The sequence below is a fragment of the Lolium rigidum genome, chromosome 7 (genome assembly GCF_022539505.1).
Source record: "Lolium rigidum isolate FL_2022 chromosome 7, APGP_CSIRO_Lrig_0.1, whole genome shotgun sequence".
NCBI classification, from domain to species: domain Eukaryota; kingdom Viridiplantae; phylum Streptophyta; class Magnoliopsida; order Poales; family Poaceae; genus Lolium; species Lolium rigidum.
The window spans coordinates 310,509,082-310,525,938 of NC_061514.1; the positions used below are offsets into that span (position 1 = coordinate 310,509,082).

The following is a 16,857-nucleotide window of genomic DNA, read 5'->3' on the forward strand; positions in this document are numbered from 1 at the left end:
CGAGTTCCTCCCTGAAACTATATTTTTATTCAGTCACATCTTATGTGCTTTACTTGGAGCGTCGGTTTGTTTTTGTTTTTGTTTTTGTTTGAATAAATGGATCCTAGCATTCATTGTGTGGGAGAGAGACACGCTCCGCTGTTGCATATGGACAAATATGTCCTTAGGCTTTACTCATAGTATTCATGGCGAAGGTTGAATCTTCTTCGTTAAATTGTTATATGGTTGGAATTGGGAAATGCTACATGTAGTAATTCTAAAATGTCTTGAATAATTTGATACTTGGCAATTGTTGTGCTCATGTTTAAGCTCTTGCATCATATACTTTGCACCCATTAATGAAAAAAACACCTAGAGCTTGCTAAATTTGGTTTGCATATTTGGTCTCTCTAAAGTCTAGATAATTTCTAGTATTGAGTTTTGAACAACAAGGAAGACGGTGTAGAGTCTTATAATGTTTACAATATGTCTTTTATGTGAGTTTTGCTGCACCGTTCATCCTTGTGTTTGTTTCAAATAACATTGCTAGCCTAAACCTTGTATCGAGAGGGAATACTTCTCATGCATCCAAAATCCTTGAGCCAACCACTATGCCATTTGTGTCCACCATACCTACCTACTACATGGTATTTCTCCGCCATTCCAAAGTAAATTGCTTGAGTGCTACCTTTAAAATTTCCATCATTCGCCTTTGCAATATATACCTCATGGGACAAAATAGCCTTAAAAACTATTGTGGTATTGAATATGTACTTATGCACTTTATCTCTTATTAAGTTGCTTGTTGAGCGATAACCATGTTCCTGGAGACGCCATCAACTCTTTGTTGAATATCATGTGAGTTGCTATGCATGTTCGTCTTGTCTGAAGTAAGGGCGGTTTTCACAATCAAATGGTTTGAGTATGCATACTGTTAGAGAAGAACATTGGGCCGCTAACTAAAGCCATGAATCATGGTGGAAGTTTCAGTTTGGACATAAAACCTCAATCTCTTATGAGAATATTAACCGTTGAATGCTTAAGCATTAAAAGAGGAGTCCATTATCTCGTTGTCTATGTTGTCCCGGTATGGGTGTCTAAGTTGAAGAATGATCAAAAGCGAGAAATCCAATGCGAACTTTCTCCTTAGACCCTTGTACAGGCGGCATAGAGGTACCCCTTTGTGACACTTGGTTGAAACATATGTTATGCAATGATAATCGGTGTTAACCCAAGCTAATTAGGACAAGGTGCGGGCACTATTAGTACACTATGCATGAGGCTTGCAACTTGTAAGATATAATTTACATGATACATATGCTTTATTACTACCGTTGACAAAATTGTTTCATGTTTTCAAAATAAAAGCTCTAGCACAAATATAGCAATCAATGCTTCCCTCCGCGAAGGGCCTTTCTTTTACTTTTATGTTGAGTCAGTTCACCTATCTCTCTCCACCTCAAGAAGCAAACACTTGTGTGAACTGTGCATTGATTCCTACATACTTGCATATTGCACTTATTATATTACTTTACATTGACACTATCCATGAGATATACATGTTATAAGTTGAAAGCAACCGCTGAAACTTAATCTTCCTTTGTGTTGCTTCAATACCTTTACTTTGATTTATTGCTTTATGAGTTAACTCTTATGCAAGACTTATTGATGCTTGTCTTGAAGTACTATTCATGAAAAGTCTTTGCTTTATGATTCAGTTGTTTACTCATTGTTTTGATCGCTGCATTCATTACATATGCTTATAATAGTATGATCAAGGTTATGATGGCATGTCACTCCAAAAATTATCTTTGTTATCGTTTACCTGCTCGGGACGAGCAGAACTAAGCTTGGGGATGCTGATACGTCTCCGACGTATCGATAATTTCTTATGTTCCATGCCACATTATTGATGATATCTACATGTTTTATACACATTATATGTCGTATTTATGCATTTTCCAAGCACTAACCTATTGACGAGATGCCGAAGAGCCAGTTGCTGTTTTCTGCTGTTTTTGGTTTCAGAAATCCTACAAAGAAAATATTCTCGGAATTGGACGAAATCAACGCCCAGGGTCTTATTTTTGCACGAAGCTTCCAGAAGACCGAGGGGGAAAGGAAGTGGGGCCACGAGGCGCCGCCAGAACAGGGCGGCGTGGCCCAGGTCTTGGCCGCGCGGCCCTGGTGTGTGGGGCCCTCGTGTGGCCCCCCGCGTCGCCCTTCCGCCTACTTAAAGCCTTCGTCGCGAAACCCCGCACCGAGAGCCACGATACGGAAAACCTACCGAGACGCCGCCGCCGCCAATCCCATCTCGGGGATTCAGGAGATCGCCTCCGGCACCCCTGCCGGAGAGGGGAATCATCTCCCGGAGGACTCTTCACCGCCATGATCGCCTCCGGAGTGATGAGTGAGTAGTTCACCCCTGGACTATGGGTCCATAGCAGGTAGCTAGATGGTCGTCTTCTCCTCATGTGCTTCATTGTCGGATCTTGTGAGCTGCCTAACATGATCAAGATCATCTATCCGTAATTCTATATGTTGTGTTTGTCGGGATCCGATGGATAGAGAATACTATGTTATGTTGATTATCAATCTATTACCTATGTGTTGTTTATGATCTTGCATGCTCTCCGTTATTAGTAGAGGCTCGGCCAAGTTTTTACTCTTAACTCCAAGAGGGATTATTTATGCTCGATAGTGGGTTCATGCCTCCATTAAATCTGGGACGAGTGACAGAAAGTTCTAAGGTTGTGGATGTGCTGTTGCCACTAGGGATAAAACATTGATGCTATGTCCGAGGATGTAGTTATTGATTACATTACGCACCATACTTAATGCAATTGTCCGTTGCTTGCAACTTAATACCGAAGGGGTTCGGATGATAACCTGAAAGTGGACTTTTTAGGCATAGATGCATGCTCGGATAGCGGTCTATGTACTTTGTCGTAATGCCCAATTAAATCTCACAATACTCATCGTATCATGTATGTGCATTGTCATGCCCTCTCTATTTGTCAATTGCCCGACCGTAATTTGTTCACCAAACATGCTATTTATCTTATGGGAGAGACACCTCTAGTGAACTGTGGACCCCGGTCCTATTCTTTACATCGAATACAATCCGTCGCTATTGTTCTTTATTGTTTTCTCGCAAACAATCATCATCCACACTATACATCTAATCCTTTGTTACAGCAAGCCGGTGAGATTGACAACCTCACTCTGTTTCGTTGGGGCAAAGTACTTTGGTTGTGTTGTGCGGGTTCCACGTTGGCGCCGGAATCTCTGGTGTTGCGCCGCACTACATCTCGCCGCCATCAACCTTCAACGTGCTTCTTGGCTCCTCCTGGTTCGATAAACCTTGGTTTCTTTCTAAGGGAAAACTTGCTACTGTGTGCAACATACCTTCCTCTTGGGGTTCCCAACGAACGTGTGTGTTACACGCCATCATAGCCCTACACAATGAATGGTGTTTGTCATCCAACAAGAGAGTGTAGAGAAAGTAGTATTTGTTTATTCAGTTATGTGATCAATGTTGAGAGTGTCCACTAGTGAAAGTATGATCCCTAGGCCTTGTTTCCAAATACTGCAATCATCGCTTGTTTACACCACAGAGAATTGCCTCCCACGCCAGCAAGCTATTTTCTGGCACCGTTTATTTACTATTCTGCTACATGCTCGTTTACTGCATCTTTACTTACTGCAATATTACCACCATCTATACCACCTGTATTTTACTATCTCTTCGCCGAACTAGTGCACCTATACATCTGACAAGTGTATTAGGTGTGTTGGGGACACAAGAGACTTCTTGTATCGTGATTGCGGGGTTGCTTGAGAGGGATATCTCCGACCTCTTCCTCCCTGAGTTCGATAAACCTTGGGTGATCCACTTAAGGGAAACTTGCTGCTGTTCTACAAACCTCTGCTCTTGGAGGCCCAACACCGTCTACAGGAATAGAAGCGTGCGTAGACATCAAGCTATTTTCCGGCGCCGTTGCTCGGGAGGAAAGGTAAAAGGCACTCACACTCCGGTCCCGGGTAACTAAGTTATTTTCTCGGTGCCGTTGTAAGTGCTCGAAGCTATTTCCTTTAGATCCCGCAATTGCATCTTTTTGTTTTCTTGTTTTACACTAGTAAGGCATAATGGAAAACAACTGTGAGCTTTTTATTCTATTTCCTGAGTTAAGACATGGATGGTTTGATGCGAAAATTTAAAAACCTATAGAATCTTATTTGCATGCTAGTAGCAATGATATTAGTATGAACGCTTTGAACACCATTGTTGCTAATGATATGGAAAATTCTAAGCTTGGGGAAGCTGGTTTTGATGAGCATGACATTTTTAGTCCCCCAAGCATTGAGGAGAAAATTTTCTTTGATGATACTTTGCCTCCTATTTATGATGATTATAATGATAGTGGTCTTTTGGTGCCGCCTACTATGGATAGTAAATTTTATTATGATTATACTATGCCTTCTACACTTGATGAGAATAATAATGATAGCTACTTTGTTGAATTTACTCCCACTACAACATATTTGATTGGCAATGCCTTCCACAGTCCCGAGTGCATAAACATATTTGATTGACAATGCCTTCCACTAGTCCCCGAGTGTGGTTGGATGTCGTCCTATCCATTCCCCTTTAGGCCTTCCACTAGGGGATTAGGGGGGATTTTGACTTAGATGAGATTTAATCTATTCCAATCCATGTCAATCCCATTCAATCCCAAGGAAAACGGTTATCAATCTCGTCAATTTCGAGCAGATGACGACAACATGGTCATGGAGCAGCATCAAAAGGAATCACCACTCAAAAGCCGGTGGTGGTCGGGTTGACCATATGTCTTTTGTTTTATTACCTTGAAGCGGGACTTCTTACCAACACTTCAAATACGGGGCGACATGTTGACGATCTAATCTACGGGTTTTCACCCCTGAAAGAATGCATCCACGATGCCAATGACTAATGGGTGTCATCCCCTTACTACCGACTTTCTCGCAAAGCTTTCTCACGTACAGGGACGGAGCCAGCTTCTAATGTTGAGGGGGAGGGGTGGGCTGAATTAGTGTTGTAAACTTGATGAGGGGGGATGCGGATTTGACTAGCTAAATCGGTGAGAAAGGGTTCTAATGACTAGTGTTCTTCACAAAATCTCAATCATGGGGGTGGCTGAGCCCCCCTCGCCCCCTTGTCTCCGTGCCTGCTCACGTAGAACTAGCCGACCAATAGAGGATTCGTTGGAAGGGATGATGCACAAACGCATTGCTCGCCGCCATGAAGAGTTGCGCTCCACGCACCGGCCACCTGCAACATCTATAGTGTCGCCACGTTGCCGTGGATCCATATTAGTTGATGCTAAAATGGATGTATCTACTACTAAAATGTATCTCGATATATCTATATTAGCGTCAATTAATATGAATCGAAAGGAGTATTAATATTAAGTAGTAGATACCAGGTATATCCGGCTTCTGCAACAACTCAATATCAAGAACATGAAGACACTTGATTATGATCTCTTGTGACCTTGCATTCTGATAAGGACCGGATAAGCTAAGCAATTTCCTTATGCTTTCATGTGGAGCAAGTCAAGCAACCAGTAAGCAGCTGATAGATGATTAATTTGCTGGAGATAGGAGTACTACTTAAGGAGAAGTAATCTAAGCTGGGAATATTAGCCGCATATGCTGTTTCGAGCTCGCGTTGACTCGCAGCTGCGGACTGATCCTACCAGCATATTCTTCGGCTTCCATTTTTCTTTTGCCCCCAACTGGGCACTAGCTGATTTTCTTACTAGTTCTGTCTGTTTCTGAGTATGCGGCTCTGTTTCGGTGCAAGCGACACACCGGCGCTGCGAATTTGACGATCTCGTCTCCTCTTGGCCGCAGCTGCAGTATAAGGAAGGAAGGAGGAGACCCTGTAGCAGAGAGAGAGAGGGGTTGATCCATCCATCGATTGATCGGCTATGGAGATCCTGAGCCCGTCGCCGCCGCCCAGCCCCGCCGCCTACGGCTTCCTCTACGGCGGCGGCTCTCTACCCCGCCGCGACCACGCCCACGCGCTACTGCACGTCGCCGTTGGGAGGTCGCCGGAGAAGACGCTGCCGCTGCTGCGCTGGGCCTTCCGCCGCTTCGGCTGCGCACGCATCGCCCTCGTCCACGTCCACCAACCCTCACCGGTCATCCCCACCCTCCGTACGCACCCAAATTCCATTCCATTCCCTTTCTTTTCTTTTTTCTTTTTTCCTTGTACGGATGAAAATCCCATTTCACCGCAAGAATTATCTAGTAGGAGTATTATGTCCTAACAAGAATTACCTTCATTCCTTCTCCAGTAGGAAAGATTCCTGCCGCTCAAGCTACGGAAGAGCTCGTCTCCTCCCATCGCAAATCCGAGAGGGACGAAATGAACAAGATCCTCCTCACCTACATCGCCTTCTGTCACAGGGCGCAGGTACCTCCATTTTCTCTCTTGTTGCACATCACTAGACTTCCATTTACAAACTAGTTTGTTTTCATTTACCATGTAGTAGTAGTACAGATCAACTAGCTGGCCAATGGCCAAGCAGAGCAGCAATAACAGTTTCTTCTGGTCACAGGTGCACGCAAGTATTCTTCTCACGGAGAACGAACAAATCCACGACGGTGTCGTCACACTGGTCAGGGATCATGGGGTTACGAAGCTTGTTATGGGTTCTATACCGGATAAGTAAGTGCCAATCCAGCTCTCATCAACTACGTCTAAATATAGCATGATCTTCTTGCTTGTGCTACACAAGGAATTCTTCTGTTGAAATGTCTTACTCATAAGCGGTTTACATGGAGAAAAAAGAGACTAAACCATGTTTAGTCAGCCATGGAAAGCACGGGTAAAACAGGAAACAAAACAGAAAAGTGGATAGACACTTAAGCACCTTCATACTATTCTTTTTTATGACACGGTTCACTAAAAGCAGAAGGTTGTATCATGCTGTTCCTGTGAAAAAAGTGTCATCTTCATCTTTGTTGCTATTACTTGTTATTTTCTCAGGGTGTTCTTCATCACAGTGTGAACAGTGACCGTTATCTAGCTGATGAGTGAATAACGACCCCATCTCTCCTCGTCGCTCCCGCGGGCGACAGGAGAGAAACCCTAGCCGCCGGCCCTCGTCCCTCCCCCACCCCCTCCCTCTCCTCGCCGCCGCCGGATGGCGCCGCCGGCCAAAGGCCGGTTGCGGGCGGCGGCGGGGCCCTTCCTCTCCCTCACGCGGTGAGCTCGGCGCGGGCCGATACCGCTGGGTCGGGGCGTCGCGCGGCAGGGGCGTGGCGGCGCTGTTGCTGCGGCGGCGGCGTAGGGACCTGCGACGGCAGCGGTCCTGGCGGCTCCAGGAGGGTGGTGGCTGCCCTTGTTCCCAGGGGCGGTGGTCTGGCGCAGCGGGTGCTGTGGGGTGGCGGCTCCGATCTAGGCCCGCATGGGCCGGCTCGGGCGCCTCTCTGTGAGGCAGCTTGTGGCGGCGGTCGGCAGTGGTGGTGGTTTGGGGGTTCGGGGCGGTTGTCCCTCTCTCTGCCCCGTCCATCAGCCTGCTCGCGGCACACATTCTCGCCGGAAGCCGGCCGGCGGCGAGGGCTGCTGGTCCGGCCACATAAAGGTGGCTGTCCTAGGATTCCAATTCGCGCCAAGATGTTGATCCGCTAGTTGTGTGTCTTCCACGATCTGGCTGGACTGTCGAGTTCCGGAAAGCTCCGCCGGCGAACTCCAAATGGACGACATGCCTGGAGATTGCTGGATCGGGTGGAATTCGGTCGTGCGCACCCGTGTTTTTCTCTGGCCGTTTGGTTTCAGAGGGAGCGCTTCGAAGCTCTACTGGCCGTTAATATCATGGAGCATGTTTTCGTTCTATGATGCTGGCAGAGAATGACATGAAAGTCGAGATCTGGGGACTAGCTATGGTGGTTCGAGTCTGGGTGGCGATGAGGAATTGGCTTGGTGATTTGTGACTTGAAGCAACGGTATGCAAGTGGGGGCGACTACATAAGAGAAGTTCAAAGTCTTACCTCTCAGGGTGAAAACCTAAGGTCTGACCTTAATTGGTTGTGCTGGCAATAACCTTGTTGAAGGTATTGTTTTGAGAGTGAGGATTTTCTTCAGGGTGAAAACCTAAGATCTATGATCGGGCGACGATGGCATTGGTGCTGTTTCCTTCTTGGAGGCGTCGCTTTTGGAGAAACTGAACTTCTGGTGTTGTCTTGGTGGTGTTAGTGCCGTTGTTTCAAGGCATAGATTGCTGTAGCGGGACTTTTCTTTTTTGTAATTCTTCTTTCTTTTCAGGCTGTGTGCATCCGTAGTGCCGCTAGGGCAATGCGTTGTTGCAGAGGCTGGGTGTAATTGGTATCTTCAAGATATTAATATATACTCTTTATCGAAAAAATCTAGCTGATGAGTTTGTGGAATGCTTTTTGGTGGTCTCTTTCTATTACTCTCTTATTAACTCCAGTGCTCTCTATCCACAAAATGCAGTTGCTTCAAGTTAAAAGCGAGCCACAGCAAAGAATATTTCATGGCAAAGAATGCTCCAGCATTTTGTGAAATTTGGTTTGTATGGAGAGGAAGACACATCTGGACCAGAGAAGCAAGCGCCGCCATCGACAACAGCATCTCAATCTACAACCAAGATGATATTATGATGATCAGAAAGAGAACTAGGTTCAGCCCAAATAGTGACGATGCTGAATCCATACTTGATGAAGGATACATTACTTGTGGGGCGTCAACTGCAGCTGATCTTCGTGAAGGCATTGTTTCAGATAATGGTCGATTGAGTGACTATGGAGCTCTTGGAGCTGATGTCAACCATTTGTACAATAAGAACATTTCAAATTTACAAGATGCAGAATCTGCATTCAACTCAACCTTCTGGCCTGAATCTCCACTTGAGTTCCATTCTAAGGTGGCCCTTCTGCTTCATTTCAGTATTGGTAGTTTATAATCTGATCATATTGTGTTAAACTTAAAGTGAATGGTATTTAGCAGGAAATGTTGGATACAAATATCAAGCAAGTCATGATCGAAGCTGAGGGGTCAAGGAAGGATGCTTTTGTTGAGCTTCTCAAGCGCAAAGACACAGAGTCAAAAGTGGCCAGTGCTTTCGTCAGGGTATGCAGCCACGTATTCTCACCATCTAACTAGGCTGCCTTTTTAAAAAAAAAAATGCCCAGTTCCTTTTACAGCATACCATGAATAGAAAACCAGATGGGTTACTAACTTCCTAAGTATCATCCCATTTCAAATACGGTGAAGGACTTATTCTTTATTTCTTACCTGGCTCGTGCTCCTTGATCAGGTAAAAGCTTCCGAGTCTTCCAAAAGACGAGAAGTAAAACTAAGAGAGGAACTGGAAGGTGTATTCCTAGCCACAAGAAAGCAACATGATGATCTGGCAAGACATAAAGAAAAAGCCACAGCTGTGTTGGACTCTTCTAAGAGAAGATTAGAAATTCTAGATTCTCATGCTAACAACATGAGGTTTCGGATGAATGAAGCTGCGGCAAAGCTGGAGGTGATTCAATCTTCTATAAAGATTCTTAAGCAGGAAAAAACAAAAGAAAACAAGCTAGAAGATACATATATTAACCAGGTTGAAGGGTTTACAACCAGCCATGATCCGTACACCGTTAGACAATTCACACTGTTAGATGTTCAAGATGCAACTTGTAAATTCTCAGAGAGCTTCAAAATACGGCCAGGAAGTCATGGGTATGTTTACAAAGGAGAAATTATGAACAGGAGCGTTATGATTCATAAGTTGCACTCACAACGCATGAAGAGCTCGATGCAGTTCCAGCAAGAGGTACTCCGTGCTACCCTGCTTCTTATGCTGGTCCTATTGGATGCATTAGTGATTAGTAAATTATTTAATATGTGCAAATTCTAAAAAATAAATTTGCAGTCACATACATGAAATGGACATAGTCAAGATTGAAATATTGTGGATACTAAGCAGTAGGTTTATTGTACTGTGCTTGCATCGTTTACTTCATAGTATATGGCTACATGCTTGTTTATCACATATGTATTTTCTGCTTGCTATAGCTAATATAATGATCAAATTTTGTTAGAACTTTTCTTGAATGCATGTAATAAACTAGGTTTGTGAACTATTAAGGAGCTGAAGGCCTTTATTTGTTTTTCGTACGGCAGGTGTACATCCTTAACAAGGTGAGGCACCCTCATCTAGTGACCTTGGTTGGTGCATGCCCAGACGCACTGTGCCTTGTCTACGAGTATCTGCAGAATGGGAGCCTTCATGGACATCTCTTTAGCAAACACTACGATACCCCACCATTGCCATGGAAAATCCGTGCACGTATTGTGGCAGAGATCTCAAGTGCTCTACTGTTCTTGCATTCCTGTAAACCACAGATGATGGTTCATGGTGGATTGAATCTTGAGAACATCCTTGTAGATACCGACTTTCACTGCAAACTATCCGATCTTTGTTTACTGATGGAGCACACAAAGGATCGCCGCGCATTTGGTTCTGCGCTACTGGCACACAAGTCTGATATGCATTCCTTCGGCACTGTGATACTCCAATTACTGACTGGTAAACAGCCTGGTCTAGGCCTTGCAATTGAAGTGAAGCGGGCTATGACTTGTGGAAAGCTATCATCGATTTTAGATCGCACAGCTGGGGAGTGGCCTATGGCGGTGGCTCAGCGGCTAGCAGAGTTTGGACTCGAGTGCACCATGGACAGGCTGGAGCTGACTCTGGAGACGGTAAGAGAACTGGAGCAGCTGTATCTGATCAGGGGAAGACAAGCACCATCATTCTTCATGTGCCCAATTCTCAAGGAAACCATGGGTGACCCTCAGGTGGCTGCGGATGGGCTGACGTACGAAGGACATGCCATTCGTGAGTTGATAGAGAATGGCCTAGCGGTGACCGATCTGAAGCTAAAGCACCTTGATCTCACCCCCAACCATGCCCTTCGGTTTGCTATTCAGGATTGGCTCTCACAGCCTCACTGATGATGATTCTCCAGCTGCTTCAACTGGCAACTAGATTAGATAGAAGGAGCCCTTTTTTGTATAATATATGCTTATGTACATTATGGTACTATGTTAGCTTAGTGCAGTGTAGGGGATGAATATTCTATTTTTGCTTATTGTTTTGGTACAGTTGTACAAATTATGAACCTTTGGTTTCACTGGTGAATTTTTTGTGTGGACAACTTCTGTTCCAGGCCAAGCATTTGGATTTACTGGCTCTCTCAATCTGAGCTAAGCCCAACCAAACAAGCCGGGAGACAAACTGGAATGAGCCCTACCGTACGTGTATATATGATTATGTACATCAGTGTAATGTAGTGAATAAGACATTTTGTTTTTAATCAGTTGTATATACCCGTTCGAAAAAGGATCAGCTACATCCTTTTCGGGAATGAGGAGCACTAAGTTATGAATCTTTCAGTTCACTAGAGGCCAGACCCCTCCCACCTGCTGCCGGCCACCATGGCCGCCGGCAACGAGGGGGATATAGGCTGGCAGGGAGATTGGGAAGAGCTCAAGGAGAGCAAGTTTTCACAAGGGGTCATCTGGGGCCAGCTTGGTTGCTCGTGAGGTGGTTTCCTGGCTACGCTCATGCAAGAATCAGCAGTTTGTATCCCCACGTTTTTCCGTTTCTCTTAGCACGATTCATAAGAGCATCTCCTGTCTCCCCACGCCCAAATCCGGCGATATTGTCGTCCGGATTGGAGGAAAATTTGGCTTGGGGAGGCCCATTTTCCTAGCCGCGAGCCCATGATAGATGTAACGTAATACGGCGAATTCAGACAAAATTGGCGAGTTCGTTCAAACATAAGCGAAATTTAATGATATTTAACATATAGAGGCGAGTTCGTACATAAATAGACCGAATTCGTACATATATTTGAAATCGGCGATTGGCAAACTAAAACTTAAACTAAAAAGCGGCCTCCTACATGCCGAAATGGCGGTAGAAGGCCGTGTAGTCGCCGCCGTCGTCGTCGTCGCTCGAGCCGGCGTCGTCCTGGGGCGGCGGCGCCTCGTACCAGCGGCTCGTGCCCTGGCCAGCGTCGCCGGCGCGTGGCGGCGACGGACGGTAGATGTCGTCGTCGCTGCTCTCCTCGAGCTTGATCACCTCCCTGGGCGCGGCGTTCCTACCGGCGGATGGTGCGGCGGCACGGGCGGCGAGTTGACGCGCGGCGGCCAGATCCAGCAGCCGCCGCTGCTGCTCCGCCTCCTGGCGCTCCCAGTCACGCCTGGACCACTCCAGTGCGGCGTCGATGGGGAGGCTGTTGTCGGCGGGCACCAGGTCCTTCAGCGACCTGGTGATCGCCTCCACCACCGCGGCGTCCTCCGCGCGCTTCGCCTCCTCCTCGGCGAGCTGGTTGGCGGCGGCCGCGGCGGCCTCCTTCTTCGCCGACTTCCTCTTCCGCCCGCGCTGCGGCGAGGAGGGTTGGTCGCGGATGACAAGGGCGCCACTGCTGCGCCCTCTGGTCGGCGGTGGAGGCGCCGGCTCCTTCTTGACGCGCGCCGGTGTCGACGGAGACGCCGGCTCCTTCTTAACGAAGACCGACGTGGACCCGCCGGACCTGAACGCCGACCTTGACCCAGAGGGGGAGGAGGACGGCGCCATCCTCCTCGGCAGCCAGGAGCTACCGCGCCGGCGCGAGACAGTAGCCGCCTCCGGCGGCGGCATTTGTAGGACGGGGGAATTCCCGCCCTCGATGTGCGCGGGCACATTCGAGAGGGTGCGTCCAGGCGCGCTCCACCACCGGCGGCGGCCGGCGGCGTTGTTCCTTGCCGGAGGAGGAGGAGGGCCGTCGTACGCGGCGAGTTCGCGCTCGTACCTGCACCGGAAGAAGTCGCTCCACGAGTCGTACGCGTCGGGGAAGAAGCGCGGCTCGGTGCGCTGCTCGTCGGTGAATGTGGCGAGCACTGCTTCGATCTCGTTGTCCATGGCGGCCCGACCCATTGGCGGCGGCGGGATCGGCACGCCGCCCGCGCTAAGTCTCCATCCTCCCGGCGCGCGGAAGTCCGGCGGCGCCGGCTAGCCCGCCGCGTGGAGGAGCCGTCCCTACCATTGGTGGAGAGAACGGCGGCCGAAGCCATTGTTGGCCGCACCGTCGTTCGCCATTGCTGGTTCGTTCGAGATCGGGGAAGATTTGGGGGAAGGCGAGCGAGGTGAATGCGGGGGAGACGCGGTAGTTCGGCGATAAATAGAGGTAGGCGCGCGTGAAACCGAGGCGACGGCATTAACTCGCCGGGTGGAAGCTACGCGGCGGGCGAATACTAACCGGCGGCAGGATTTTACAGCGCGCGGAAGACGATGCGATGAGGACGACGATCGGTGTCTCTCGCCGACAAGTTGGGGCCACCAGACGCGCGGAAAGTTTCCTCGGCGTTTCCCGCGCTTTTGTTTCGTCCGGACTCCCCGAGCACTCCCCGGGGGGCCAGGGATGGCGTGGGCTCGCCGGATGGATTTAGGCCCAAATCCGGACGAAAACGAGGAACCGGGGGTGCGACTGGGCCGAATTTCGCCGTCCGGATGACAAAACGCGGTCCTGAGGGCCTCGTCGGGGAGACGAGTGGGGATGATCTAAAACACCGTAGTGCCTGTATGAGGAGGCACACTCGATCCGGGCGTTCCTGGCGAACCAAACTATTTTCGCACTCGCGAGGGAAAATTTGCGCCATTGTGCGAGCGATAGATAGCAGGAGCTCGCGCGCGTATAGGGAAATCCCACGGGAGAAATTCGGTCACCTCCCGCCGAAACTCGGCCCCTATTTACACCGCCGCACCTCACAGGAAAATCCCTCTCCACCATTTCTCCCCTTTCGAGCTCTCCGTCTAGGGCAACTTCTCACCGGCAAGCAGGTAAGCGACTACATCTTCTCCGGCCGGTGTAGCCCCACCGCGGGAGGTCATCTTTCTCGTCCTCGCATGCATATCGAATACGCCTGCCTCATCCGACTGTCAGATCCATGTGAGTAGCATGGAACGCTAGCTTAGATATGTTTTTCCAGGCTTATTTGCTTAGATCTAGAGGTTCTGTCAACACCCGGATTTTTAAGTCCAGATGCCTATTATACCGTACATCGCAATCCCAGGAATATTGTTTTTGCGAGACATAATAGATTGATATCACAACACATCATTTATTACATACCATAATCGTCTTACAAATAGAGGATCACATGATCCAGTCTTACAACATAGTGGATCTAGAGATCCAAATACAAAACACATAGCGGAAGCATAGCAGAAGCAATGATAATATTAATCAAATCTACAAAGTTCAGTATGACATATGAAAAGCATTTTAATAAGCATTATCTACTGTAGCACAACTTCAATAAGGTTCTTTGATCAAGAGAACTCAAAAAGGTGGCAAAAAGATGCAAATGCAAAACAGTGCAAGAATCTGTCAAAACAGAACAGTCCGTAAAGATTGATTTTTGAAAAATAGTTACGCTGCGTAACTCGAAAAACTCTAAACTAATGAAAGTTAGATAAATACCTGGGGAAGATACTCGTAAATTGGCAGCTAAAAATTACGTCCTGGTGATTTTTGAAGATTTTTTTCGTAACGAACCAGAAACAGTAAACCAGATTGCAAATCTCCCAAATACCACTTTCTTACCATTAGAGGCAATTCTTGGCACAAAAACAAAACAAACATGATAAGGAGAGGTTGCTACAGTAGTAACAACTTCCAAGACACAACAAAACAGTAGCAAAATAAAAACATGGGTTATCTCCCAAGAAGTGCTTTCTTTATAGCCATTAAGATTGGCTCAGTGATTTTAATGATGCTCACATAAGGATGAGAGTTGAAGCAAAGAGAGCATCAAAAAGCAAGTATGAAACAAATTTAAGTCTAACCCGCTTCCTATGCATAAGAATCTTGTACACAAATAAATTCATGAAGGACAAAGTGACAAGCATAGGAAGATAAAACACGAGTAACTTCAAAATTCTCAACATAAAGAGGGGAAACTTAATATTATTAAGATGCATATAACCATGTTTTCCTCTCTCATAATAACTTTCAGTAGCATCATGAACAAACTCAACAATATAACTATCACATGAAACATTCTTCTCATGAGCTACATGCATAAAATTATTACTCTCCACATAAGCATAATCATTACTATTAATTGTAGTGGGAGCAAATTCAATAAGATATCCTTCATTATTATTCTCATCACCATAATCATCATATATAGGAGGCATATTGTAATCATAATTAATTTTCTCCTCAATAGTAGGTGGACTGAAAATATCATATTCATCATTGTAATCATCATAAATTGCAGGCATGGTATAATCATAAAAACCTTTATCCTCCATAGTAGGTGGCACCAAAATACCACTATCATTATAATCATCATAAATGGGAGGCAAAGTATCATCAAAGAAAATTTTCTCCTCAAAACTTGGGGGACTAAAAATATCACAACCAGCTTCCCCAAGCTTAAATTCTTCCATAGCATTAGCAATAATAGTATTCAAAGAGTTCATGCTAATAACATTGCTACAACTATTTTGCAAACAAAGTTCCATGGGTTTTTTAATTCTCTCTTCAAACACATCATGTCTTAATTCAATATAAAGTTCATAAAGATCTCTAATTTTTTTGTTGTTTTCCATTAATCCTAACTAGTGAAAATAAAAACAAGAGACAAAAAGATATAATTGCAGGATCTAAAGAAAATACCTTCGAGCACTCACACACCGGCAACAGTGCTAGGAAATAGCTTAGTAGTCGAAGGATGTGAATACCTTTTACCTTACCTCCCCGGCAACGGCGCCAGAAAATAGCTTGATGTCTACGCACGCTTCTATTCCCTGTAGACAGTGTTGGGCCTCCAAGAGCGAGAGGTTTGTAGAACAAGCAAGCAAGTTTCCCTTAAGTGGATCACCCAAGGTTTATCGAACTCGTGGAGGTAGAGGTCAGAGATATCCCTCTCAAGCAACCCCTGCAATTAAGATACAAGAAGTCTCTTGTGTCCCCAACACACCTAATACACTTGTCAGATGTATAGGTGCACTAGTTCGGCGAAGAGATAGTGAAATACAAGTAATATGGATGATTGTAAGTAGTAATTACAATCTGAAATAAAAATGGCAGCAAGCAAACATGTAACGGAACTTGTTGGAAACGGTGTTTCAATGCTTAGAAACAAGGCCTAGGGATCATACTTTCACTAGTGGACACTCTCAACATTGATCACATAACTGAATAAATAAATGCTACTTTCTACACTCTCTTGTTGGATAACAAACACCATTCATTGTGTAGGGCTACAAAAGCACACCTCAAGCCGGAGTAAACAAGCTCCACAACTTCATAAAGGAAATCACACACGATGCGCACACTGTCACCGTCACACCGTGGAGAGTGAATCCGGAGTTCATATTAAAGTAAAATCTAGAGTGCATAATAGACTGTTGCAATTTAGACCGAGTACTAACATAGCATACTGATACGTCTCAAACGTATCCATAATTTCTTATGTTCCAAGAAGTGGTTAGGGAAGTGGATGTACAACCCAGCCACCCAGGTTCAAGTCCCCAGGGACGTGAATTTGGGTTCTTATTATTTAAAAAACAAAATCACTGTAGGGGCTTCCCCTACCGTATTCCTTTCAAATTTTTTTTATTATGTTCCATGCTACTTTTATGATGATACTCACATGTTTTATATACATTATATGTCATTATTATGCATTTTCCGGCACTAACCTATTGACGAGATGCCGAAGAGCCGCTTGTCTGTTTTCTCGCTGTTTTTGGTTTCGTAAATCCTAGTAAGGAAATATTCTCGGAATTGGACGAAATCAACGCCCAGGGGCTTATT

General features: G+C 46.1%; 1 protein-coding gene across 1 annotated transcript; it reads left to right on the forward strand.

The window, feature by feature from the left end:
• Window positions 1-5,635: 5,635 nt before the first annotated feature.
• LOC124678046 (U-box domain-containing protein 33-like) lies at window positions 5,636-11,358 on the forward strand. The gene is made up of 7 exons (XM_047213986.1): window positions 5,636-6,183; window positions 6,324-6,442; window positions 6,588-6,697; window positions 8,486-8,915; window positions 8,999-9,121; window positions 9,309-9,815; window positions 10,166-11,358. The coding sequence occupies exons 1-7, from the start codon at window positions 5,955-5,957 to the stop codon at window positions 10,994-10,996; spliced, it is 2,349 nt and encodes a 782-aa protein (XP_047069942.1). The 5' UTR covers window positions 5,636-5,954; the 3' UTR covers window positions 10,997-11,358.
• Window positions 11,359-16,857: the final 5,499 nt, after the last annotated feature.

What these genes read in the sequence shown, in the direction of transcription:
- LOC124678046 (XM_047213986.1), top strand. Translation starts at nt 5,955, where the DNA reads ATGGAGATCCTGAGCCCGTCGCCGCCGCCCAGCCCCGCCGCCTACGGC. An exon ending in CCTTCTGTCACAGGGCGCAG is followed by an intron (nt 6,443 to 6,587) that starts GTACCTCCATTT and finishes TTCTGGTCACAG; the next exon opens with GTGCACGCAAGTATTCTTCT. An exon ending in CGATGCAGTTCCAGCAAGAG is followed by an intron (nt 9,816 to 10,165) that starts GTACTCCGTGCT and finishes TTCGTACGGCAG; the next exon opens with GTGTACATCCTTAACAAGGT.